Genomic DNA, 27,500 nt, shown 5'->3' with positions numbered 1-27,500 from the left:
CGTAGAAAGCCGTGCAGATGTTGACCAGCTCACCAGGAGACTGAAGGCAGGACACATTCAGACACCAGATCTCACTCAGAACACCATGGATGGGTTTATTCAAAGTGTGTATGTGTGTGGAAGCACCAGAGACACAAAATAACACCAAAATCACCAGAAAAAAGGATTTTATTTTCATAATATGGGCACTTTAAATAAAAAAAGCCTCCTGCACTTTTTAGGAATTAAAGTTTTGATTTAACGATTAGATTTAGTAGTAGTTCTCATCTGCGGTACGTTTCCCTCTCAGGTCCACCATCCGAAACGCCAAGAGCATCCACAACAAGTCGAGCCGGCGGCCGAGCCAGGACTCGTACCGGCGCGCCAGCCGGCGCTACCTGCAGCAGAAGGGCGGCCGCCTGGCCGAGCCCGCCGGCAACACCAAGTCGCCGCTACGGGAGAGGAAGAACCACGGTGGGTTTACACTGCTTTGATCCAACTCAGGCAAACATCACACGGTACAAGAACAGACATCCCAAAATATTACTTTATTTCAGGAAATATAATTCAAGTTTACGTCTTGTAATAGTACGACCTGGTCTCATGAGATTACACAACTTATTATACTTGGAAAAGAGTTTTTGCTCCGTCCTAACACACATGATAATAATAATAATAATAATAATAATAATAATAATAATATATTATTATTATTATAATAATATAATAATAATAATAATAATAATAATAATAAATATAATATAATATAATATAATAATATAATAATATAATAATAATAATAATAATAATAATATAATAATATATTAATTAATAATATTAATATATTAATTAATTAATATATTAATTAATAATAATAATAATAGTAACAATATTAATATTACATTAATATATTAATTACTAATAATAATAATAAAGGGTGATTATTTGTGACCAACAGAGAACATCCCCGAGCAGTCTGGCTCCAGCTCGGAGAGCGAGGCGAGGAAGGAGACTCCGGTCGTCCCACCGCGGCCGAGCGCCGAGTTAATCCTGGAGCGCTGCAGTGACAACACGCGCCAGAGAGTCAGCATCCACCGGGCACGCTCCGGCTCCGGCAAAGACTCCGGCACGCCAGACAGCACGCCAGCTAGCACGCCGGCTAGCACGCCAGCTAGCACACCAGCTGCGCACACGCTGGAAAACACAGAATGAGGCCGCCATCACACTCTGCGTCTTTTAGACAAGAGAAAGGTGTTTTGGTTCCAAAAAGCAGCCGAGATCGTCTTTTGTTGCTATAACAACAGCTGCAGTCTCCTTAGAGCGCTATGTGGAGCTAATGCTAACGTTAGCTAAAACGAAGAGATGGAGTGATGGGAAACAGATTCGCTTTATCAAAGTTTTTGTCATTTTATTCCTTTTTTCTCTTCTTTTATTTTTTTACTTTTTCCTCTTCTTTTATTTTTTTGACTTTTTCTCTTCTTTTAGTTTTGACTTTTTTGACTTTTTTATCTCTATTTTTTGACATTTTCTGTCTCTATTTTTTGACTTTTTTGTCTCTATTTTTTGACTTTTTTGTCACTATTTTTTGACTTTTTTATCTCTATTTTTTGACTTTTTTTGTCTCTATTTTTTGACTTTTTTATCTCTATTTTTTGACTTTTTTTGTCTCTATTTTTGACTTTTTTGACTCTATTTTTGACTTTTTTATCTCTATTTTTTGACATTTTCTGTCTCTATTTTTTGACTTTTTTGTCGCTATTTTTTGACTTTTTTATCGTCTTGTATTTTTAACTTTTTTCGTCTTATTTTTTTTAAGGTTTTTGTCGTCTGTCAGAAAAATAAAGGTTGAACTGTTTCCAGCTTCAGAAAGCCGCTGTGATCAGTGATGCTGTTAGCCGCTCGTTTTCTAGGTTTAAGCTGAATTTATTTAGTCGCACTGTTTTAAAAGTATTTAAACTAAGAAATGAATAATATTTCTGTTCATGTGTACAAGCTTTTATCTGCTCTGTAGAGCTTTGATTTTATTTATTTCCTTCATAAATGTAAACAATAATAAAGGAGATCTTAAATATCGGCAGTCGTTCCTCGAATTATTCTCAGTTTTCTTTTGTTAATAAGGTGTCAGGTTGTTGTCTCCTCTGAAAACCTCTCTGAGTACCGACACACACACACACACACACACACACACACACACACACACACTCACACACACACACACACACACACACACACACTCACACACACACACACACACACACACACACACACACACACACACACACACACACACACACACACACACTCACACACACACACACACACACACACACACACACACACACACACACACACACACACACACACACACACACACACACACACACACTCACACACACACACTCACACACACACACACACACACACACACACACACACACACACACACACACACACACACACACACACACATTTTAACCATGTATTTATGTCCACATGAAGATAAATAGCACAGGGACACAAATAATACAGATGCAGTACAACACATACACAAACTCATGGACCAGATCTTCACAACATCACTTAACACGGGTATAAGTAGCACAATACTCAGTTCTTAAGGGTATAAGTAGCACAATACTCACTTCTTAAGGGTATAAGTAGCACAATACTCTGTTCTGAAGGGTATAAGTAGCACAATACTCACTTCTTAAGGGTATAAGTAGCACAATACTCTGTTCTTAAGGGTATAAGTAGCACAATACTCTGTTCTGAAGGGTATAAGTAGCACAATACTCACTTCTTAAGGGTATAAGTAGCACAATACTCTGTTCTGAAGGGTATAAGTAGCACACATACTCTGTTCTGAAGGGTATAAGTAGCACAATACTCACTTCTTATAGGGTATAAGTAGCACAATACTCTGTTCTTAAGGGTATAAGTAGCACAATACTTACTCTTAAGGGTATAAGTAGCACAATAATCTGTTCTTAAGGGTATAAAGTAACAATACTATTGAAGTATAAGTAGCACAATTTGTTCTTAAGGGTATAAGTAGCACAATACTTTTCGTTCTGAAGGGTATAAGTAGCACAATACTCTGTTCTGAAGGGTATAAGTAGCACAATACTCTGTTCTTAAGGGTATAAGTAGCACAATACTCTGTTCTGAAGGGTATAAGTAGCACAATACTCTGTTCTTAAGGGTATAAGTAGCACAATACTCTGTTCTTAAGGGTATAAGTAGCACAATACTCTGTTCTTAAGGGTATAAGTAGCACAATACTCACTTCTTAAGGGTATAAGTAGCACAATACTCTGTTCTTAAGGGTATAAGTAGCACAATACTCTGTTCTTAAGGGTATAAGTAGCACAATACTCTGTTCTGAAGGGTATAAGTAGCACAATACTCTGTTCTTAAGGGTATAAGTAGCACAATACTCTGTTCTGAAGGGTATAAGTAGCACAATACTCTGTTCTTAAGGGTATAAGTAGCACAATACTCTATTCTTAAGGGTAACAAGTAGCTGTAGGTTCTGAAGGGTATAAGTAGCACAATACTCTGTTCTGGAGTTATAGTACCACAAACTCTGTTCTTAAGGGTATAAGTAGCACAATACTCTGTTCTGAAGGGTATAAGTAGCACAATACTCTGTTCTTAAGGGTATAAGTAGCACAATACCTCTGTTCTGAAGGGGTATAAGTAGCACAATACTCTCTTCTTAAGGGTATAAGTAGCACAATACTTGCTCTTAGGGGTATAAGTAGCACAATACTCTGATCTTAAGGGTATAAGTAGCACAATACTCTGTTCTTAAGGGGTATAAGTAGCACAATACTCTGTTCTGAATGGTATAAGTAGCACAATACTCTGTTCTGAAGGGTATAAGTAGCACAATAATCTGTTCTTAGGGGTATAAGTAGCACAATCACTCAGTTCTGAGGGTATAAGTAGCACAATACTCACTTCTTAAGGGTATAAGTAGCACATATACTATGTTCTGAAGGGTATAAGTAGCACAATACTCTGTTCTGAAGGGTATGAGTAGCACAATACTCTGTTCTTAAGGGTATAAGTAGCACAATACTCTGTTCTGAAGGGGATAAGTAGCACAATACTCTCTTCTTAAGGGGTATAAGTAGCACAATACTCTGTTCTTAAGGGGTATAAGTAGCCAATACTCTCTTCTTAAGGGTATAAGTAGCACAATACTCACTGCTTCTAAGGGTATAAGTAGCACAATACTCTGTTCTTAAGGGTATAAGTAGCACAATACTCTGTTCTTAAAGGGTATAAGTAGCACAATACTCTGTTCTGAAGGGTATAAGTAGCACAATACTCACTTCTTAAGGGTATAAGTAGCACAATACTCTGTTCTGGAAGGGTATAAGTAGCACAATACTCTGTTCTTTGGGGTATAAGTAGCACAATACTCTGTTCTGAAGGGTCAAAGTAGCACAATACTCGGTTCTGAAGGGTATAAGTAGCACAATACTCTGTTCTTAAGGGTATAAGTAGCACAATACTCTCTTCTTAAGGGTATAAGTAGCACAATACTCACTTCTTAAGGGTATAAGTAGCACAATACTCTGTTCTTAAGGGTATAAGTAGCACAATACTCTGTTCTTAAGGGTATAAGTACCACAATACTCTGTTCTGAAGGGTATAAGTAGCACAATACTCTGTTCTGAAGGGTATAAGTAGCACAATACTCTGTTCTGAAGGGTATAAGTAGCACAATACTCTGTTCTGAAGGGTATAAGTAGCACAATACTCTGTTCTGAAGGGTATAAGTAGCACAATACTCTGTTCTGAAGGGTATAAGTAGCACAATACTCTGTTCTGAAGGGTATAAGTAGCACAATACTCTGTTCTGAAGGGTATAAGTAGCACAATAATCTGTTCTTAAGGGTATAAGTAGCACAATACTCAGTTCTCAGACAGGCTTGCTGCAAAGCAAATCATTCCGCCCAAGTACCATATTCTTCCGCCTGAGAATATAGTTCCCAGTTTGTTTACTGTTAGAAGACGGCTGTGTCTCATGTTACATTGATTTTTGTACACGCTGTGACTCTACAAATCACAACATGTAAATAGGAACATGTTGGAGTTATTTTGTCACTTATTCGGAGCAGTAGGCTAGTTGGAACCATTCACCTGCAGGATCTGTGCTAAGCTAAGCTAATGCTGGAGCTGTCAGACAGCCTTACAGCACGCACTGAGATGAGAAGGGTATGTATGGACTAGTCTAACTCTGGGGGTTACGGTGAATTAGATAAAGTCACAATAAGTCGGCGCGTTCCTTTAAGGGTGTGAGTGTTTGTAAGCTCCTCTACCGGTACATGTTCACGGTAAGGATCGTCAGGTAGCAACGGCTTCAGGTAGATTCTCCCCGTAAGTAATGCTTGTTTATGTGCTCGCTTGAATGTCACGATCAAACACAGAAGTTACCAATATGTCATATTTGCACCTATTGCATTAACGATGGCCATTACAACGGGTGTGGTTGTTTAGATTTTACGAAAACAGCAGTTTTGGTGTTAACCCGCACAGCACCTGCAACCTGCCGCCATCTTGATACACACACGCACACACACTTTAGTTACTAGTTACTTTACACATTAAGATTTCTGCACACAGAACACATGTATTTTATAGTAGTAGTTACATTTTCCTGATGATATTTACAGACTTTAACTTAAGTAACATTTTCAATGCAGGACTTTTACTGTACCAGAGTATTTTTACAGTGTGGTGTTAGTACTTTCACTGCAGTAAAGGACCTGAATACTTCTTCCACCGCTGCCTGTATTGTAGACCGATCACTATGTTAGAAAAACAGCAAAAAAAACGCAGTGACTTTTAAGAAAAGGTTTGACCCCGACGTGATTTGAACACGCAACCTTCTGATCTGGAGTCAGACGCGCTACCGTTGCGCCACGAGGTCCTGCATTCCATTCTATCACCGTTCTCTTTATAAAGCTTCACTGCAACCAATGACGGAACGAAAAGCAAAATAAAAGACTCCGCAAGCTTTACGTCTAAACATGTATATTGTCTATATTTGTTTATTTTTCTGTATTTATTTCTTATGGGGTTACACATACCCTTAGGGGAACTTTGGAATACTGTAGGAGGTATGTGAGATAAAAAAAAAATAATCTAAAATAACTAGATATTGATGAATGCAATTGGTGATTTTAACTAGTTTTTCAGTTGACGTTTAAATCAGATACTAATGGCACAGAGCTTTAATGTGCCTCTTTCTATAGCTAGGCTATTTTTTCTACCAAAAGGTTTTGGCAAATTCCACGTAGGCTAGGTAACTTTGTCACTTGCAGTGAGCTGAACCATCTGCAGCTCAACGTATATATGTATATGTATATATATACATGTATATGTATATGTTTTTAATATATATATTAAATTCTGGGTAATATATGTTGCTTGTATACCTGGAGTTGTAACAAAAATAATTTCCCCCTGGGATTATTCAAGTATTTGTGATTCTGATTCTGATATACAGCTACAAGAATATGGGGGGGGGGGGGAAATGTTATTTGTAGCGTTCATTCTCAAAACGTCAACATGAAGAATAATGAAGATAGTGAACGCGACAGCTAACGTCAGGTTACGCTACGTTGACGTAATGGAGGTGCTTGTTTTAAACGTTAACGTAACTTTAGCTAATTAGCTTAATAACGTCAGGCTACAATAACCAACTGTCTATGACAATAACAGAGTCAACCGCCACTTCAACAACCACGTCGTGCGTACATAACAATCATATATGTGGTGTGTAACGTAACGTTACGTAACGTGTTAAAGCAATAGCAACCGTGTCCAGGCTCCTCACAACTGTCTCTGGCAGAAGGTTTAGTTATAATATTAACTGCGGGTGTGATTTAGTATCCTTCCCTGGTGGTCTAGTGGTTAGGATTCGGCGCTCTCACCGCCGCGGCCCGGGTTCGATTCCCGGTCAGGGAACTACTGTTTTGATCTTTCTGATCATTTAAACATGACGTCAACATACATTACCTGCATACATTCTGAAATAAATATAGATTTATATTAATTTAAATCTATTCTAATGAAAAATATGACTAGAAATATGCTGAAATTAATAATAAAACATACAAATGGAAGGTTAAAGCAAAGTGCAGTGACTAGGGATGGAGGACATTAACCTATATAAAGAAAGATATTGCATCATCACTATTTACGTATCAGACAACGTTATTACTGTAAGAATCATACAGTGTGATGACAATTGTTGTCATAGTGACGATGGAGGAATAATCGATCAATAATCGATCAGTAAAACAGAACAGATGTCTGGCTCCGCATCTTCTCTGCAGAGAGATTGCGTGACTTCACTGCTGCAGAGAAACCTGTCAATTCATATAGAGTTAAGCAGAACTAACCCGGATGTCAGGTGGCTATCTCTTCCCTTCAAAATAAAACAGAAAAGTATTAAAAATATATTATATTTTTATTTATATTTTTGCTCTAAATATTACGACTTTTCTCAAAATATTTGACTTTCTTCACCAATAATTTGACTGTTTTAAAAAGTATATTCGACTGTTTTTCTCAATAATAAATATTTGACTTTCTTCTTTCTTTGTCGGTTTATTTTTAAACGTTTTGTATTTCTACATTTTTGTCGTCATTTTCAAGGGGGTTTTTGGACAATTTTTCGAGGGTTTTGCCGCCTTTTTAATGTTTTATTTTTACATTTTTGTTGCTTATCTTGTCGCTTTTCTTCTAAAGTTTCTACATTTAAAATCTTACATTAGTAAAACAATAACAACATTATACTTAAAGAACTAATAAAAGTGAATTTATTCAGTTTGCATGATGGCTCATTTAATTTCACGCTAACAATTATTCCAACTTTTCACAAAATATTCAATTTTTCCCCCCTTATTTTTTGCCTTTCCTCAAAATATTTAATTTTATTTCTCATAATATTGTTTATTTGTCTCAATATATTCTGACTTATCTTAAAATATTGAACTTCTGTTTCTTTCAAAATATTAACAAGTAACAAACAATGCTCAATACAAACACTACAAATAAACTAGTAGTTAGAGTGAGTGTGTGTGTGTGTTTGTGTGTGTGTCTGTGTGTCTGTGTTTGTGTCTGTGAGTGTGTGTCTGTGTGTGTGTGTGTGTGTGTGTGTCTGTGTCTGTGTGTGTGTCTGTGTGTCTGTGTGTGTGTGTCTGTGTTTGTGTCTGTGAGTGTGTGTATGTGTGTGTCTGTGTCTGTGTGTGTGAGTAAGTGTGTGTTTTTTTTTTTTTGGGGGGGTGTGTGTGTGTGTGTGTGTGTGTGTGTGTGTGTGTGTTTTTTTTTGGGGGGGGGGGTGTGTGTGTGTGTGTGTGTGTGTGAGTGTGTGTGTGTGTGTGTGTGTGTGTGTGTGTGTATCTTTAAAGATTTTGTGTGTTTTTTTTTTTTTTTGGAGAGAGTGTGTGTATATATATGTTGGTGAGAGTGTGTGTGTGTGTGTGTGTGTGTAAGTGTGTGTGTCTGTCTGTGTGATTCATGATTGTTGTGTGACTATATATTTCGTGTCCTTTTTAGATTCATGTAACTGGGTGGAACTGCTGCTAAAAAAATGTCGTCGTTCATTTTGTACAATCAAAATAAATCTTCTGATTCTGAAACCATTTCGCGGCTCTTATTTTGAAACCGTCACCGGAAACGCCTTCTTCTTCCTGCCGCCAGCTTGTCGTTTGGAGCACGCAGCAGTGTGACAGCGACAACACCCCCCCCCCCCCCCCCTCCTTCCCCCCCACCCCCCCCCCCCCCCCCCCCCCCCCCCCCCCCCCCCCCCCCCCCCCCCCCCCCCCCCCCCCCCCCCCCCCCCCCCCCCCCCCCCCCCCCCCCCCCGCCCCCCGGCCCCCCCCCCCCCCCCCCCCCCCCCCCCCCCCCCCCCCCCCCCCCCCCCCCCCCCCCCCCCCCCCCCCCCCAGCCCCAGGGGGGGGGGGGCCCCCCCTTCCCCCCCCCGGCCCCCGCCAACCCCGGGGCGGGGCGGGGGGGGCGGGCAGGGGGGGGGGGGGCCGCGCCGCGCCCGCCCCCCCCCCCCTGGCGGCGCCCCTCCCCCCTTTCGCCCCCCCCCTCCATTAAAGACAGAGATGACATAATTACATGTTAATATTAATATTACACATCTAGGTTTTTATCAATGAATGGATGGATGGATATGGGATGGCCTCCCTTTTAAATACATCCCATAACCTCTGGGCATCGTCTCTATGGTGATGGCCTCCCTTTTAAATACATCCCATAACCTCTGGGCATAGTCTCCATGGTGATGGCCTACCCTTTTAAATACATCCCATAACCTCTGGGCATAGGCAACCCCTTAATAATCATAACTGGGCTTAATACAACGTTTTTGGGGTCTTTTTTTGGACGTTTTTGTCTTGTTTTGTTGCCTCTTTGGTGTTTTTTTAAGACAATTTATTTGGAGATTTTTTTTCCCGAAGTTTTTGGACATTTTTGTCGCTTATTTCCAAGTTTTTAAGACAATTTATTTGTCGTATTTGTCGCCTCTTTCGAGGTTATTTGGGCAACTTTAAAAAAAAAAAATTTTGACAATGTTTTCTCTTCAGTTTCAAGGTTTTTTTTTGACAGTTTTTTTTAGGGTTTTGCTTTTGCCGCTTTTTTTTAAATAAATGTTTTTGCTTATTTTGTCGCTTTTTTCCAAAAACAATTGACAATTCTTTTCAAAGTTTTTGTCGCTTTCTTTTTTTTTTAAACGTTTTTGTTGCATATTTGAGAATTTTTGTCGTCTTTTTCTCAGAAAGATTAGACAATTTATTTGTCTTTTTTTTGTTAAACTCCACCAGACTCCATGTAAATAATCAGGACTTTTATCATCGTAAAACACACTTCATTCAACGTGGACAGAAAATAAATAAAACTACCAAAAGCCGTCTTGGTTCATCTTTCCACTGTTCCAACAATCACCACTCTGGTTTGGTTTTAATTCACCCATTTACATGTGGAGATATGCTGGCTCTATACACGCTAAAAGTCCTGATTATTTACATGGAGTCTGGTGGAGATATGCTGGCTCTATACACACTAAAAGTCCTGATTATTTACATGGAGTCTGGTGGAGATATGCTGGCTCTATACACGCTAAAAGTCCTGATTATTTACATGGAGTCTGGTGGAGTTTGGTGATGGTGATTTCGGGGCTGTTTCATGTTAAACTAAAAGGATCTTACTCTTTAACTAAAAGGTCTATCTCTGTAGGGATCCATCCCATAATGTTGTCAGACTCTTAGAATAATAATCTGAGTCTGTCAGCTGCAACAACAGAACTTTTAGTGGACACTGACTGATGCTTCTCGCTCAATACTGGACCAATTTCAAAGAATTTTGTTCACATCAGTCACTTAGACACAATATGGGGAAATAAAGGTTAAAAATGACCAAAGTTACCCTATTTTTATTTTCTGCAATTACTCATAAGAGCATTTTAGAGTCTAAAGTATGTGATAAGAAGCGTGTAGAAGTAAAGGATGTTAACAGTGTGTTTGTATCTCTGTCCACAGAGGAGATGAGGGGAAACCTGAATGCTGCAGCCCGTTTTTAAGCAACAACAGCATCACAGCGTGCGGTACGGCACGCACACCATGAGCTACAAGGTAACGCCACCACTGTTCTCCACACTGGACACAGGAAAAAACACCTAAAATGACAAAAAATCCCCAAAACATTGAAGAAAATGCCGCCAAAACCTCAGAAACGTTGAAAAAAAGGTCTGAATGAATCAAGGAGATTGGATTCCATTCCCTGATTGGCTGAAGCATAACTGTCACAGCAACCGACCAATCAAACGTCTGCGTGGTTTGATTCAGAGCTACAGCACACACTAGGCATGCGCGATATTGGAAAAAACTTACATTGCGATATTTCTTTTTTCCTGCGATATATATTGCGATATGAAAAAAAGACTAATTTTTACAAGAGGACATAAATAGCCCTATTTAGAAATACTAAATCATTCTCAGCTACTGGGGTGATTTTGGAGGGCAGTGCAAAGAAAACAAAGAAAAAAAGAAACAAAGAACATTTTAATTTAAATGAAAATGTTCTAATGTGAACCAGTCTTTGTTGAACTTTAATGCTTTACAAAAACCAGAGCAAGTTAGCGCTGTGACTGCTCTTCTGAAGAGATTTTGGAGAGGGACATTAGATGGTTAAATACACTGGTTGACTGACATGACACCAGTGTATTCATATAATATCAACCCAGGCTAAAGTGAATGATATCAATAATGCATATGCATGTTGCTTCCTCTAAATGTCAGGTTGTGGTCGACTAGCGGGGCCTAGCCTTGGTTGTTTGATAAATTGATTAAAAATTGATGATGATTGGTGGTTGGCTGTGCATGCAGAGCCTGCATGTCACACTCTTGCAACAAACTGTGTATCCAAGATATATATATATATATATATATATATATATATATATATATATATATATATATATAGATATATATATATATATATATATATATATATATATATACACATATAGATATATATATATATATATATATATATGAATATATATATATATATATATATATATATATATATATATATATATATATATATATATATATGTATATATGTATTGTATATATATATATATATATATAATATACATATATATATATATATATATATATGTAGATATATATATATATATATCTATATATCTATATATATATATATATAGGGTCGCAAGAGAGAAAGTGTCTGCAGGTATGACAAGAGAGAAAGGCCTCTGAAGAAAGAAACAAGACCGGGGTGTTTTGGAGGAGAATATTTCTGCGGCTGTGCGCTAAAAGCACAGGTTGGGCTCTCCACTTGATGCCTCAGTCGCCAAGTTTCTACTCGACAGGTAAAGTTTGGCGTGCTATTTGGAGAAATCCATTTAAAATCACTGCTAGTAGAAGTTGATGTAAGCTATGATTAGCGATAAACATCTCCATTTGTGAAAAAGTGCAAATCTTCTTTGGGAAAGTAGGCTCGTGTGAGCCATGCCGACAGCAGCTTGACAGCAATAGTCGTTCCCTCTCGGGAGCAGGTAGAGTGTTGCACATGTGCATTTTTTCAAAAAGTAGAGAGGGTGGTTCTTTTCTAAAATTCGGGATAATCCTCCACTATACCTTTTAATATGCACGTGAATGACGGCGTCTTTATGTTGACTTCTTCATTCTTGCAGTGAGTCTAAATTATCCACACAGAAGAACATGCTTTATATGCATTAAAACATCTAAACACTGTCAGAGAGAGGTGTGTGAATCGATCATGTGACTGCCTGTGTCGTAGTAGGAGTATGAAAAAAGTACAGAAAAAAACTTTTCATATGATGTTGATGAATGTAAGTAAGTAAGTAAGTAAAGTTTATTTCTATAGCACATTTATAAACAGCTCGCGCTGACCAAAGTGCTGTACATGGCGCATTAGCCACAGGGTGATAAAATTAAAATTAAAATCTAAAACAACGCATACAAATCAGTGATTTAGGCTAAAAAGGACATCGAAGAGACAAGCTTCTAGGAGGATCTGAGGGACCTGGGAGGGGGGCCCTCGGCTGGAGGATCTGAGGGGACCGGGGAGGGGGCCTCGGCTTGGAGGATCTGAGGGACCTGGAGGCCTCGCTGGAGATCTGGGGGTGGGGGAGCCCGGCTGGGGGTAGGGAGGGGAGGCCCCGGTGGGGATCTGAGGGACTGGGGAGGCCTCGGGCTGGAGGATCTTGAGGGACCTGGGAGGCCCCCGGCTGGAGGATCTGAGGGACTGGGGAGGCCGGTTGGAGGGTCTCTGGGGGCTGGAGGAGGCGGGGGAGGATCTTGAGGGATGGGGGGGCCGCTGGGGGTTGAGGGAGGGCTCGCGGGGGCCTGGACAGGCTGAGGGGGGGGAGGCCTCCGGCTGGAGGATCTGAGGGACCTGGGGAGGCCCCCGGCTGGAGGATCTGAGGGACCTGGAGGAGGCGCCTGGCGGAGGATCTTGAGGGACCTGGAGGGAGGCCTCGGCTGGAGGATCTGAGGGACCTGGAAGGCGCCCCTGGAGGATCTGAGGACCTGGGGAGGCCTCGGCTGGAGAGATGTGAGGACCTGGGGAGGCCTGGCTGGAGCCGGCCTCAACGTGTGCCGGTATGTGGTGTAGGTGGGGAGGTAGGAAACTGCGTTAGGGGGTTAGGCCTGGGGTGTAGCTGTCGGTAATATGGAGTTGAGGGGGGACCTGGGAGGGAGTCTGGAGTTGAGCTGCTGTCGTGAATTGGGGTACCTAATTAGGCTGAGGGGCCGGTAGATGGCTGGGCCCGTGTGAAGGTGGTAGGTGGGGTTGGGGTGGAGTTTTGTGGGCGTAGATGAGGCCTAGTAGGCTGGGGGGAATTGAGGACGGAGCAGGCTTAATATCGTATAATGAACGGAGTATGGGTGGGTGGGGCCCGAGTGGAGTGATAGGGACTGGCGTGATTGAGGACCTGCTTTGGCCGCTTGCCGAATGGCCTGAGGGCGTAGGGCCCGCTACCCGGCTGGGGGGACTGGAGGCCGGTAGATGCAGCGGCTATGGGACCTGGTCGGCTAGTGTCCGTATACCCGGGAGGATGGTGGGGCCTCGGCTAATGGGGACTGAGGCCGTAGGATTGAGGACTGAGGAGGCCCGGCTGGGGATCTGAGGGACTGGGGGCCCGGCTGAGTAGGACTGACCGGCTGAGACTGAGGGATGAGCGGCTAGGATTGTTGGGGACCGGCTGGAGGATCTGAGGGACTGAGGGAGCCCGGCTGGAGGATCTGAGGGACCTGGGGGAGGCCCGGCTGAGGATCTGGAGGGACCTGGGGGAGGCCGGCCTGGAGGATCTGAGGTGGGGGGGCCCGGCTGGAGGATTGAGGGACCTGGGGGGGAGGCCTCGGCTGGAGGATCTGGGACCTGGGGGGGGGGGGGCCGGGCTGGGAAGGATCTGGAGGGGAGGGGCCTCGGCTGGAGGATCTGAGGGACCTGGGGGAGGCCGCGGCTGAGGATCTTGAGGGGCTGGGGGAGGCCTCGGCTGGAGGATCTGAGGGACCCTGAGGGGGCGGCCTGTGGGAGGATCTGAGGGCCTGGAGGGGGGCCCCGGCGCTAGGCTGAGGACCTGAGGCCTCGGCTGGAGGATCTGAGGGGGCCTGGAGGAGCCTGGGCGATCTGAGGGGTGGGGAGGCCCGGGTGGAGGATGAGGGGATGGGGGCGTGGATCTGAGGGACCTGGGAGGAGCCCCGCTGAGGCTGGGGCCTGGGGAGGCCCTCGGCCTGGAATTGGGCCTGGGCCCGCTGGCTGGAGGGTCGCTGGAGGATTATGGGAGGCCCGCTGGATCTGATAGGATTGAGAGGCCTGGAGGTCTGGGGAGGATGGGAGCCGGCTGGAGGATCTGAGGGGACCTGGAGGAGGCCCCGGCTGGAGGATCTGAGGGACTGGAGGAGGCCCGGCTGGAGGATCTGAGGGGACACGGGGGAGGGCGGCTGGAGGATCTGGGGACTGGGGAGGCCTCGGCTGGAGGATCTGAGGACCTGGAGGAGGCGCCCGGCTGGAGGATCTGAGGGGACCTGGAGGAGGCCGGGCTGGGGATCTGAGGGACCTGGGGAGGCCTCGGCTGGGAGGATGAGGGGACCGGAGGGGCGGCCGGCTGGAGGATCTGAAGGGACCTGGGAGGGGCGGGCCGGACTGTTGGGGCCTGGAGGAGGCCTTCGGCTGGGAGGATCTGAGGGACCTGGGGGAGGCCTCGGCTGGAGGATCTGAGGGACCTGGGGGAGGCCTCGGCTGGAGGATCTGAGGGACCTCGGCTGGAGGATCTGAGGGACCTGGAGGAGGCCTCGGCTGGAGGATCTGAGGGACCTGGAGGAGGCCTCGGCTGGAGGATCTGAGGGACCTGGAGGAGGCCTCGGCTGGAGGATCTGAGGGACATGGAGGAGGCCTCGGCTGGAGGATCTGAGGGACCTGGGGGAGGCCTCGGCTGGAGGATCTGAGGGACCTGGAGGAGGCCTCGGCTGGAGGATCTGAGGGACCTGGAGGAGGCCTCGGCTGGAGGATCTGAGGGACCTGGGGGAGGCCTCGGCTGGAGGATCTGAGGGACCTGGAGGAGGCCTCGGCTGGAGGATCTGAGGGACCTGGAGGAGGCCTCGGCTGGAGGATCTGAGGGACCTGGAGGAGGCCTCGGCTGGAGGATCTGAGGGACATGGAGGAGGCCTCGGCTGGAGGATCTGAGGGACATGGAGGAGGCCTCGGCTTGAGGATCTGATGGACCTGGAGGAGGCCTCGGCTGGAGGATCTGAGGGACAAGGAGGAGGCCTCGGCTGGAGGATCTGAGGGACATGTGGGCTACCTAGGGATGAATGATACCAGCTATGTAGCTGGGGTCCAGAGTGTGAAGAGATTTAAAAACCATCAACAGTATTTTAAATTGTATCCTGGACTGGTCTGGTCTGGACTGGACTGGACTGGACTGGAAGCGAGTGCGAGGAGGCTAGGACAGGTGTAATGTGTTCATGCTTTTTTTGTGTTCGTGAGCAGCCTAGCTGCTGCATTTTGGACCATCTGAAGCCATTTGTATCATAGTGAGTCCAATAGAGTAAATGTTGATTACATTTTAAGTAAATCTGATCATTGTTATCATAACGTTGTGCTGTAATATAGAAGGTAAGGTCAGCCTGGCTCTGCTGCTCTGTAGGAATCACAGCTGTCTATTTTTTTTTTTTTTTTTTTTTTTATTTTTTGAACACAAATAAGTTCTTTCTTTTTACCCTCCTTTGCATCTATTTTTGTGTTTTGTGTTTTTCTTGGGTTTTAAAAGTTTTATGTGTGTTTTTTTTTTTTCTAGTGCCTGTGTGTGTCTGTGCAGGTGTGTGTGTGTGTGTGTATATGTGTGTGTGTGTGTGTGTGTGTGTGTGTGTGTGTGTGTGTGTGTGTGTATGTGTATGTGTGTGTGTGTGTGTGTGTGTGTGTCTGTGTGTGTGTGCTGTATCTGTGTGTGTGTGTGTGTGTGTGTGTAATATATGTGTGTATGTTAGTGTGTGTGTGTGTGTGTGTGTGTATCTGTGTGTGTGTGTGTACTGTGTGTGTGTGCACTGTGTGTTTGTGTATGTGTCTGTGTGTGTGTTTATTATATGTGTGTGTGTGTGTGTATATGTGTGTGTTGTGTGTATTGTAGTGTGTGTGTGTGTGTGTGTGTATGTGTGTGTGTGTGTGTGTATCTGTGTGTGTTATATCTGTGTGTTTGTGTGTATCTGTGTGTGTGTGTATATGTGTGTGTGTGTGTGTGTGTCTGTGTGTGTGTGTGTGTGTATATCTGTGTGTGTGTGTATGTGTCTCTGTGTGTGTATTTGTGTATATGTGTGTGTGTGTGTATGTGTGTGTGTGTCTCTGTGTGTGTATTTGTGTATATGTGTGTGTGTGTGTGTGTGTGTGTGTATCTGTGTCTCTGTGTGTATCTGTGTATATGTGTGTGTGTGTGTGTGTATATCTGTGTATATCTGTGTGTGTGTATTTCCCAGATCCCCGGGGCAGCGATGGACCGAGTCAGCCTGCTGTGGCGCCTGAGGCGTCGAGCTCGTCGTGGCGTTCTCTGCATGACCTTCTTCTGCATCTCCATGGCTCTGCTCTACGCCATCTGTGCCGAGAACAGCGTGCCCGTCACCGACGCCATCTTCGGGGTCCGGGCGCGGACCCGGGCTCAGCCACGGGCGCACTCTGTCATCAAGGTCTGTCGCCATGGTTATCCAACGGAGTATTTCTACATAAGTTTAGGTTCTGTGGTGATACAACATCACGGTAACAGTTAAGTTCACCTTAATGATGAATTCTATTCTCTAAGAATAGTACTAAAATATGTATAAGAAAGAGGGAGGGAGGGAGGGAAGGAGGGAGGGGAGGGAGAAATGAAGGAAGGAACGGAGTGAGGGAGGGAGGGAAGGAGGGAAGGAGGAGAAATGAAGGAAGGAAGGGAGGGAGGGAGGGAGGAATGATGGAAGGAAGGGAGTAAGGGAATGAAGGAAGGAGGGAGGAATGAAGGAAGGAAGGGAGGAATGAAGGAAGGAAGGGAGTAAGGGAGGGAGGGAGGAATGAAGGAAGGAAGGGAGTAAGGGAGGGAGGGAGAAATGAAGGAAAGAAGGGAGTAAGGAAGGGAGAAAGGGAGGAATGATGGAAGGAAGGGAGTAAGGAATGAAGGAAGGAAGGGAGTAAGGGAGGGAGGGAGGAATGAAGGGAGTAAGGAATGAAGGAAGGGAGGGAGGAATTAAGGAAGGAAGGGAGGAATGAAGGGAATAAGGGAGAGAGGGAGGAATGAAGGAAGGAAGGGAGGAATGAAGGAAGGAAGGGAGGAATGAAGGAAAGAAGGGAGTAAGGAAGGGTGGAAGGGAAGAAGGAAGGAAAGGAAGAAGAGACGGAGGAATGATGGAAGGAAGGGAGTAAGGAATGAAGGAAGTGAGGGAGGAAGTTAGTAAGGAAGGGAGGAATGAAGGAAAGAAGGGAGTAAGGGAGGGAGGGAGGGAGGAATGATGGAAGGGAGTAAGGAATGAAGGAAGGGAGGGAGGAATGAAGGAAGGAAGGGAGGAATGAAGGAAGGAAGGGAGTAAGGAGGGAGTAAAGGGAGGAATGAAGGAAAGAAGGGAGGAAGGAAGGGAGGAAGGAAGGAAAGGAAGAAGAGACGGAGGAAAGATGGAAGGAAGGGAGTAAGGAATGAAGGAAGGGAGGGAGGAATGAAGTAAGGAAGGGAGGAATGAAGGAAGGAAGGGAGTAAGGGAGGGAGGGATGAATGAAGGAAGGAAGGGAGTAAGGAAAGGAGGAAGGGAGGAAGGAAGGAAAGGAAGAAGAGACGGAGGATTGATGGAAGGAAGGGAGTAAGGAAGGGAGGAATAAGGAAGGAAGGGAGTAAGGGAGGGAGGGAGGGAGGGAGGAATGATGGAAGGAAGGGAATAAGGAATGAAGGAAGGGAGTAAGGGAGAGAGGGAGGAATGAAGGAAAGAAGGGAGTAAGGAAGGGAGGAAGGAAGGAAAGGAAGAAGAGACGGAGGAATGATAGAAGGAAGGGAGTAAGGAATAAAGGAAGGGAGGGAGGAATGAAGTAAGGAAGAGAGGAATGAAGGAAGGAAGGGAGTAAGGGAGGGAGGGAGGGAGGGAGGGAGGGAGGAATGAAGGAAGGAAGGGAGGAATGAAGGAAGGAAGGGAGTAAGGGAGTAAGGGAGGAAGGGAGGGAGGAAGAGAGGAAGATACGGAAGATAGAAAGAGAAAGAACAAACGAAAGACGGACAGGAAAAAAAAGAACATTCAAAGATTGATTTGACGTATTTTGACATAAACGGTTCAGACACCAAAACTACCTGATTATTACCAGACCTCTAGTCTCTGTTCACCATACCAGACCTCTAGTCTCCTCTGTTCACCATACCAGACCTCTAGTCTCTGTTCACCACACCAGACCTCTAGTCTCTGTTCACCATACCAGACCTTTAAGTCTCCTCTCTGTTCACCATACCAGACCTTTAAGTCTCCTCTCTGTTCACCATACCAGACCTCTAGTCTCCTCTCTGTTCACCATACCAGACCTTTAAGTCTCCTCTCTGTTCACCATACCAGACCTCTAGTCTCCTCTCTGTTCACCATACCAGACCTCTAGTCTCCTCTCTGTTCACCATACCAGACATCTAGTCTCTGTTCACCATACCAGACCTCTAGTCTCCTCTCTGTTAACCATACCAGACCTCTTGTCTCCTCTGTTCACCATACCAGACCTCTAGTCTCCTCTCTGTTAACCATACCAGACCTCTAGTCTCCTCTGTTCACCAACCAGACCTCCTCGTCTCCTGTTCACCATACCAGACATCTAGTCTCCTCTCTGTTCACCATACCAGACCTCTAGTCTCCTCTCTGTTCACCATACCAGACCTCTAGTCTCTGTTCACCATACCAGACCTCTGGTCTCCTCTCTGTTCACCATACCAGACCTCTAGTCTCCTCTCTGTTCACCATACCAGACCTTTAAGTCTCCTCTCTGTTCACCATACCAGACCTCTAGTCTCCTCTCTTTTCACCATAACAGACCTCTAGTCTCCTCTCTGTTCACCATACTAGACCTCTAGTCTCCTCTCTGTTCACCATACCAGACCTCTAGTCTCTGTTCACCATACCAGACCTCTAGTCTCTGTTCACCATACCAGACCTCTAGTCTCCTCTTTGTTCACCATACCAGACGTCTAGTCTCCTCTCTGTTCACCATACCAGACCTCTAGTCTCCTCTGTTCACCATACCAGACCTCGTCTCCTCTGTTCACCATACCAGACCTCTAGTCTCCTCTCTGTTAACCATACGACGCCTCTAGTCTCCTCTGTTCAATTTCAATTTCAATTTTCAATTTCAATTTTATTTATAGTATCAAATCATAACATAAGTTATCTCGAGACACTTTACAGATAGAGTAGGTCTAGACCACACTCTATAATTTACAAAGCCCCAACAATTCCAACAATTCCAGTAATTCCCTCAAGAGCAAGCAGTGCCGACAGTGGAGGAAAAACTCCCTCTTGGGAAGAAACCTCGGACAGACCCAGGCTCTTGGTAGGCTGTCTGACGAGCGGGTTGGGGGTGATGATGAACAGTGGCAATAGTAGTCACATTAATAATGGAACAGTGACTGGATGTAGCGGGAAGCTGCAGGGTTCAGCAGGACGCGCATGACATTGCAGGGCATCGCTGAGCTCAGCAGGGAGTGCAGCAGGACCACGGCGACAGCTGCAACCAGGGGTCTTGGTGCCAACGTTCTCCAAGGAAATACGCTGGGGAAAAAAATCATAAGGACTCGGGGAGTAAACTCCCCAGAAGCTAGGATTAGTAACAAGCATTTCTGGGACGGGCTGCACACAAATAGTAATAGTAATAGTAACAGTAATAGAAACAGTAATAGAAAGGGAGAGGAGAGAGCAGCTCAGTGTGTCAAAGGAAGGAAGTCCCCGGCAGTCTAGGACTATAACAGCGTAACTATAACAGGTAACTAAGAGAGATGGGTCATAAGGAGAGGTAGCTTTTTCGGGCTTAGAACTCTCCCCCTGCGGGATCTGGCTTGGCTGGCCTGCCTCCCTCTACTTTGTTATGTATTATTAATCTAACAATTATGAAGAGAAGCAGTTGGGCCAGTTAGGTGAACACTGCAACTCCTCACTCCCTAACTATAAGCTTTATCAAATAGGAGAGTTTTAAGTTCATTCTTGAATGAGGTGACAGTTTCTGCCCCCGAACCCCCAGATCGGAGCTGGTTCCATAGGAGAGGAGCCGATATCGGATGGCTCTAGCTTCCCTTTTTACTTTTAGAGACTCTAGGTACCACCAGTAACTCTGCATTCTGGGGCGCGAGTGTTCTAGTGGGACAATAGGGTATTAGGAGCTCTTCTAGATATGATGGTGCTAGACCATTTAGAGCTTTGTAGGTCAAGAGAAGGATTTTAAACTCAATCCTGGATTCAACAGGAAGCCAATGCAGAGAAGCTAATACAGGAGAAATATGATCTCTTTTCTTAGTTCTTGTGAGAACACGCTGCAGCATTCTGGATCAGCAGGAGAGTCTTAAGAGACTTATTTGAGCAACCTGACAGTAGGGAATTACAATAGTCCAGCCTGGAAGTAACAAATGCATGGACTAGTTTTTCAGCGTCGTTTTGAGACAGGATATTCCTAATTTTGGCAATGTTACGAAGATGAAAAAGGCTGTTCTTGAGGTTTGTTTTAGATTGGCATTAAAGGATATATCCTGATCAAAGATAACTCCTAAATTTCTAACAGTGGTGCTGGAGGCCAGGGCAACACCATCCAGAGTAGCTATATCTCTAGATAATGAAGTTCGGAGGTGTTTAGGGCCCAGCACAATAACTTCAGTTTTGTTAGGGTTTAACATCAGAAAATTATAGGTCATCCAGGATTTTATATCCTTAATGCACTCTTGAAATTTTGCTAGCTGACTGGTTTCGTCTGGTTTGATTGACAAGTATAATTGGGTGTCATCCGCATAACAGTGAAAGTTAATTGAGTGTTTTCTAATAATATTGCCTAGAGGAAGCATATATAAGGAGAATAGAATTGGTCCAAGCACTGAGCCTTGAGGAACCCCATGGCTAACTTTCGCGTACTTGGAGGATTTATCATTAACATTCACAAATTGAGATCGATCAGAGAAATAGGACCTAAACCAACTCAGCGCAATTCCTTTAATGCCAACCAAGTGTTCCAATCTCTGTAACAGGATTGAATGGTCAATTGTGTCAAATGCAGCACTAAGATCTAGTAACTGTTCACCATACCAGACCTCTAGTCTCCTCTCTGTTCACCATACCAGACCTCTAGTCTCCTCTCTGTTCACCATACCAGACCTCTAGTCTCCTCTGTTCACCATACCAGACCTCTAGTCTCCTCTCTGTTCACCATAACAGACCTCTAGTCTCTGTTCACCATACCAGACCTCTAGTCTCCTCTCTGTTCACCATACAAGACATCTAGTCTCCTCTCTGTTCACCATACCAGACATCTAGTCTCCTCTCTGTTCACCATACCAGACCAGTCTCCTCTCTGTTCACCATACCAGACTTTTCGTCTCCTCTCTGTTCACCATACCAGACATCTAGTCTCCTCTCTGTTCACCATACCAGACCTCTAGTCTCCTCTCTGTTCACCATACCAGACCTCTAGTCTCTGTTCACCATACCAGACCTCTAGTCTCCTCTCTGTTAACCCATACCAGACCTCTAGTCTCCTCTGTTCACCATACCAGACCTCTAGTCTCCTCTCTGTTAACCATACCAGACCTCTAGTCTCCTCTGTTAACCATACCAGACCTCTAGTCTCCTCTGTTCACCATACCAGACCTCTAGTCTCCTCTCTTCCACAGACCTCTAGTCTCCTCTGTTCCCTCCTTCTGTCTCCTCCCCTACCAGACCTCTTCTGTCCTCTCTGTTCACCATCTCCAGACCTCTGTCTCTGTCTCTCTGTCCTTCCAGTCCGACCTCTGGTCTCCTCTCCATACCAGACCTCTGTCTCTCTGTTCACCATACCAGACCTCTGGTCTCCTCTGTTCATCATACCAGACCTCTAGTTCCTCTCTGTTCACCATACCAGACCTCTAGTCTCTCTGTTCACCATACCAGACCTCTAGTCTCTCATTACCACTACCTCTAGTCTCCTCTGTTCACCATACCAACCTCTAGTCTCTCTCCCCCCTGTCTCCTTGTCACCATCCAGCTCCTCTCTGTTCACAACCTCTAGCTTCTCTGTTCACCATCACCTTAGTCTCCTCCGTTCCGACCTCTTCTCTGTTCCCCAGACCTCCTGGCTCCTCTGTTATTGGACCTCTCTCTCTGTTCACCATGACCTCTGTCTCCTCTGTTCATGCCCTTTCTCTTCTTCTTGTTCACCATACCAGACCTGGTCTCCTCTCTGTTCACCATACCAGACCTCTAGTCTCTGCTGTTCACCATACCAGACCTCTGGTCTCCTCTCTGTTACCACCATGGACCTCTAAGTCCTCCCTCTGTTCACCTTAAGACCTCTGGTCTCCTCTCTGTTCACACATACCAGACCTCTATGTCTCCTCTCTGTCACCATACACAGACATCTGTCTCCTCTGTTCACCATACAGACCTCTGAGTCTCTCTGTTCACCATACCAGACTCTAGTCTCTTGTTCCATAGATTATCTAGTCTCCTCTGTTCATACCGACCTGTAGTCTCCTCTCTGTTCACCATACCAGACCTCTAGTCTCTGTTAACCATAGCAGACCTCTAGTCTCCTCTGTTAACCATACCAGACCTCTAGTCTCTGTTCACCATACCAGACCTCTAGTCTCCTCTCTGTTCACCATACCAGACCTCTAGTCTCCTCTGTTAACCATACCAGACCTCTAGTCTCCTCTGTTCACCATACCAGACCTCTAGTCTCCTCTCTGTTCACCATACCAGACCTCTAGTCTCTGTTCACCATACCAGACCTCTAGTCTCCTCTGTTCACCATACCAGACCTCTAGTCTCCTCTGTTCACCATACCAGACCTCTAGTCTCCTCTCTGTTAACCATACCAGACCTCTAGTCTCCTCTGTTCACCATACCAGACCTCTAGTCTCCTCTCTGTTAACCATACCAGACCTCTAGTCTCCTCTGTTAACCATACCAGACCTCTAGTCTCCTCTGTTCACCATACCAGACCTCTAGTCTCCTCTCTGTTCACCATACCAGACCTCTAGTCTCCTCTGTTCACCATACCAGACCTCTAGTCTCCTCTCTGTTCACCATACCAGACATCTAGTCTCCTCTGTTAACCATACCAGACCTCTAGTCTCCTCTGTTCACCATACCAGACCTCTAGTCTCCTCTCTGTTCACCATACCAGACCTCTAGTCTCTGTTCACCATACCAGACCTCTAGTCTCCTCTGTTCACCATACCAGACCTCTAGTCTCCTCTGTTCACCATACCAGACCTCTAGTCTCCTCTCTGTTAACCATACCAGACCTCTAGTCTCCTCTGTTCACCATACCAGACCTCTAGTCTCCTCTCTGTTCACCATACCAGACCTCTAGTCTCCTCTGTTCACCATACCAGACCTCTAGTCTCCTCTGTTCACCATACCAGACCTCTAGTCTCCTCTGTTCACCATACCAGACCTCTAGTCTCTGTTCACCATACCAGACCTCTAGTCTCCTCTCTGTTCACCATACCAGACCTCTAGTCTCCTCTCTGTTCACCATACCAGACCTTTAAGTCTCCTCTCTGTTCACCATACCAGACCTCTAGTCTCCTCTCTTTTCACCATACCAGACATCTAGTCTCCTCTCTGTTCACCATACTAGACCTCTAGTCTCCTCTCTGTTCACCATACCAGACCTCTAGTCTCTGTTCACCATACCAGACCTCTAGTCTCCTCTTTGTTCACCATACCAGACGTCTAGTCTCCTCTCTGTTCACCATACCAGACTTTTAAGTCTCCTCTCTGTTCACCATACCAGACCTCTAGTCTCTGTTCACCATACCAGACCTCTAGTCTCCTCTCTGTTCACCATTCCAGACCTCTGGTCTCCTCTCTGTTCACCATACCAGACCTCTAGTCTCCTCTCTGTTCACCATACCAGACCTCTAGTCTCCTCTCTGTTCACCATACCAGACTTCTAGTCTCCTCTCTGTTAACCATACCAGACCTCTTGTCTCCTCTGTTCACCATACCAGACCTCTAGTCTCCTCTCTGTTAACCATACCAGACCTCTAGTCTCCTCTGTTCATCATACCAGACCTCTAGTCTCCCTCTCTTTCACCATACCAGACCTCTAGTCTCCTCTCTGTTAACCATACCAGACCTCTAGTCTCCTCTGTTCACCATACCAGACCTCTAGTCTCCTCTCTGTTCACCATACCAGACCTCTAGTCTCCTCTCTGTTCACCATACCAGACCTCTAGTCTCCTCTGTTAACCATACCAGACCTCTAGTCTCTGTTCACCATACCAGACCTCTAGTCTCCTCTCTGTTCACCATACCAGACCTCTAGTCTCCTCTGTTAACCATACCAGACCTCTAGTCTCTGTTCACCATACCAGACCTCTAGTCTCCTCTGTTCACCATACCAGACCTCTAGTCTCTGTTCACCATACCAGACCTCTGGTCTCCTCTCTGTTCACCATACCAGACCTCTAGTCTCCTCTCTGTTCACCATACCAGACCTTTAAGTCTCCTCTCTGTTCACCATACCAGACCTCTAGTCTCCTCTCTTTTCACCATAACAGACCTCTAGTCTCCTCTCTGTTCACCATACTAGACCTCTAGTCTCCTCTCTGTTCACCATACCAGACCTCTAGTCTCTGTTCACCATACCAGACCTCTAGTCTCCTCTTTGTTCACCATACCAGACGTCTAGTCTCCTCTCTGTTCACCATACCAGACTTTTAAGTCTCCTCTCTGTTCACCATACCAGACCTCTAGTCTCTGTTCACCATACCAGACCTCTAGTCTCCTCTCTGTTCACCATTCCAGACCTCTGGTCTCCTCTCTGTTCACCATACCAGACCTCTAGTCTCCTCTCTGTTCACCATACCAGACCTCTAGTCTCCTCTCTGTTCACCATACCAGACTTCTAGTCTCCTCTCTGTTAACCATACCAGACCTCTTGTCTCCTCTGTTCACCATACCAGACCTCTAGTCTCCTCTCTGTTAACCATACCAGACCTCTAGTCTCCTCTGTTCATCATACCAGACCTCTAGTCTCCTCTCTGTTCACCATACCAGACCTCTAGTCTCCTCTCTGTTAACCATACCAGACCTCTAGTCTCCTCTGTTCACCATACCAGACCTCTAGTCTCCTCTCTGTTCACCATACCAGACCTCTAGTCTCCTCTCTGTTCACCATACCAGACCTCTAGTCTCCTCTCTGTTCACCATACCAGACCTCTAGTCTCTGTTCACCATACCAGACCTCTGGTCTCCTCTCTGTTCACCATACCAGACCTCTAGTCTCTGTTCACCATGCCAGACCTCTAGTCTCCTCTCTGTTCACCATAACAGACCTCTAGTCTCCTCTCTGTTCACCATACCAGACCTTTAAGTCTCCTCTCTGTTCACCATACCAGACCTCTAGTCTCCTCTCTGTTCACCATACCAGACCTTTAAGCCTCCTCTCTGTTCACCATACCAGACTTCTACTCTCTGTTCACCATTCCAGACCTCTAGTCTCCTCTCTGTTCACCTCACCATACCAGACCTCTAGTCTCTGTTCACCGTACCAGACTTTTAAGTCTCCTCTCTGTTCACCATACCAGACCTCTAGTCTCTGTTCACCATACCAGACCTATAGTCTCCTCTCTGTTCACCATACCAGACCTCTAGTCTCCTCTCTGTTCACCTCACCATACCAGACCTCTAGTCTCTGTTCAGCATACCAGACCTCTAGTCTCCTCTCTGTTCACCATACCAGACCTCTAGTCTCTGTTCACCATACCAGACCTCTAGTCTCTGTTCACCATACCAGACCTCTAGTCTCTGTTCACCATACCAGACCTCTAGTCTCTGTTCACCATACCAGACCTCTAGTCTCCTCTCTGTTCACCATACCAGACCTCTAGTCTCCTCTCTGTTCACCATACCAGACCTTTAGTCTCCTCTCTGTTCACCATACCAGACCTCTAGTCTCCTCTCTGTTCACCATACCAGACTTCTAGTCTCCTTTGTTCACCATACCAGACCTCTAGTCTCCTCTCTGTTAACCATACCAGACCTCTTGTCTCCTCTGTTCACCATACCAGACCTCTAGTCTCCTCTCTGTTAACCATACCAGACGTCTAGTCTCCTCTGTTCATCATACCAGACCTCTAGTCTCCTCTCTGTTCACATAACAGACCTCTAGTCTCCTCTCTGTTAACCATACCAGACATTCTAGTCTCCTCTGTTCATCATACCAGACCTCTAGTCTCCTCTCTGTTCACCATACCAGACCTCTCGTCTCCTCTCTGTTCACCATACCAGACCTCTAGTCTCCTCTCTGTTCACCATACCAGACCTCTAGTCTCCTCTCTGTTCACCATACCAGACATCTAGTCTCTTCTCTGTTCACCATACCAGACCTCTAGTCTCCTCTCTGTTCACCATACCAGACCTCTAGTCTCTGTTCACCATACCAGACCTCTAGTCTCCTCTCTGTTCACATAACAGACCTCTAGTCTCCTTTGTTCACCATACCAGACCTCTAGTCTCCTCTCTGTTCACCATACCAGACCTCTAGTCTCCTCTCTGTTCACCATACCAGACATCTAGTATCTTCTCTGTTCACCATACCAGACCTCTACTCTCCTCTCTGTTCACCATACCAGACCTCTAGTCTCTGTTCACCATACCAGACCTCTGGTCTCCTCTCTGTTCACCATACCAGACCTCTAGTCTCTGTTCACCATACCAGACCTCTAGTCTCCTCTCTGTTCACCATACCAGACCTCTAGTCTCCTCTCTGTTCACCATACCAGACCTTTAAGTCTCCTCTCTGTTCACCATACCAGACCTTTAGTCTCCTCTCTGTTCACCATACCAGACCTCTAGTCTCCTCTCTTTTCACCATACCAGACCTCTAGTCTCCTCTCTGTTCACCATACCAGACCTCTAGTCTCCTCTCTGTTCACCATACCAGACCTCTAGTCTCCACTGTTCACCATACCAGACCTCTAGTCTCTGTTCACCATACCAGACCTCTAGTCTCCTCTCTGTTCACCTCACCATACCAGACCTCTAGTCTCTGTTCACCATACCAGACCTCTAGTCTCCTCTCTGTTCACCATACCAGACCTCTAGTCTCTGTTCACCATACCAGACCTCTAGTCTCCTCTCTGCTCACCATACCAGACCTCTAGTCTCTGTTCACCATACCAGACCTCTAGTCTCTGTTCAGCATACCAGACCTCTAGTCTATGTTCACCATAACAGGCCTCTAGTCTCTGTTCACCATACCAGACCTCTAGTCTC

At 45.4% G+C, this 27,500-nt stretch overlaps 2 protein-coding genes and 2 non-coding genes across 4 annotated transcripts in view; 3 read left to right on the top strand and 1 right to left on the bottom strand.

Moving 5' to 3' along the window:
• ncf1 (neutrophil cytosolic factor 1) overlaps positions 1 to 1,465 on the top strand; it is an 8,566-nt gene extending 7,101 nt beyond the window's left edge. The window contains exons 6-7 of the mRNA XM_039777870.1: positions 290 to 453; positions 938 to 1,465. Of these exons, the coding sequence (XP_039633804.1) occupies positions 290 to 453; positions 938 to 1,191 (418 nt within the window). The 3' untranslated portion in view covers positions 1,192 to 1,465. The remainder of the gene's footprint in view (positions 1 to 289; positions 454 to 937) is intronic.
• A 4,386-nt stretch (positions 1,466 to 5,851) lies between these two features.
• trnaw-cca lies at positions 5,852 to 5,923 on the bottom strand. Its single transcript has one exon. It is a non-coding gene; the product is annotated as a tRNA-Trp (tRNA).
• A 968-nt stretch (positions 5,924 to 6,891) lies between these two features.
• Positions 6,892 to 6,963, top strand: trnae-cuc. Its single transcript has one exon. It is a non-coding gene; the product is annotated as a tRNA-Glu (tRNA).
• A 3,567-nt stretch (positions 6,964 to 10,530) lies between these two features.
• Positions 10,531 to 27,500, top strand: part of st6gal1 (ST6 beta-galactosamide alpha-2,6-sialyltranferase 1) — a 39,677-nt gene continuing 22,707 nt past the window's right edge. The window contains 2 exon segments of the mRNA XM_039777369.1: positions 10,531 to 10,637; positions 16,530 to 16,736. Coding sequence (XP_039633303.1) covers positions 10,566 to 10,637; positions 16,530 to 16,736 — 279 coding nt within the window. The 5' untranslated portion in view covers positions 10,531 to 10,565.

Source organism: Perca fluviatilis, chromosome 16, assembly GCF_010015445.1.
Source record: "Perca fluviatilis chromosome 16, GENO_Pfluv_1.0, whole genome shotgun sequence".
NCBI classification, from domain to species: domain Eukaryota; kingdom Metazoa; phylum Chordata; class Actinopteri; order Perciformes; family Percidae; genus Perca; species Perca fluviatilis.
This window is presented reverse-complemented; position numbering and strand designations above follow the sequence as displayed.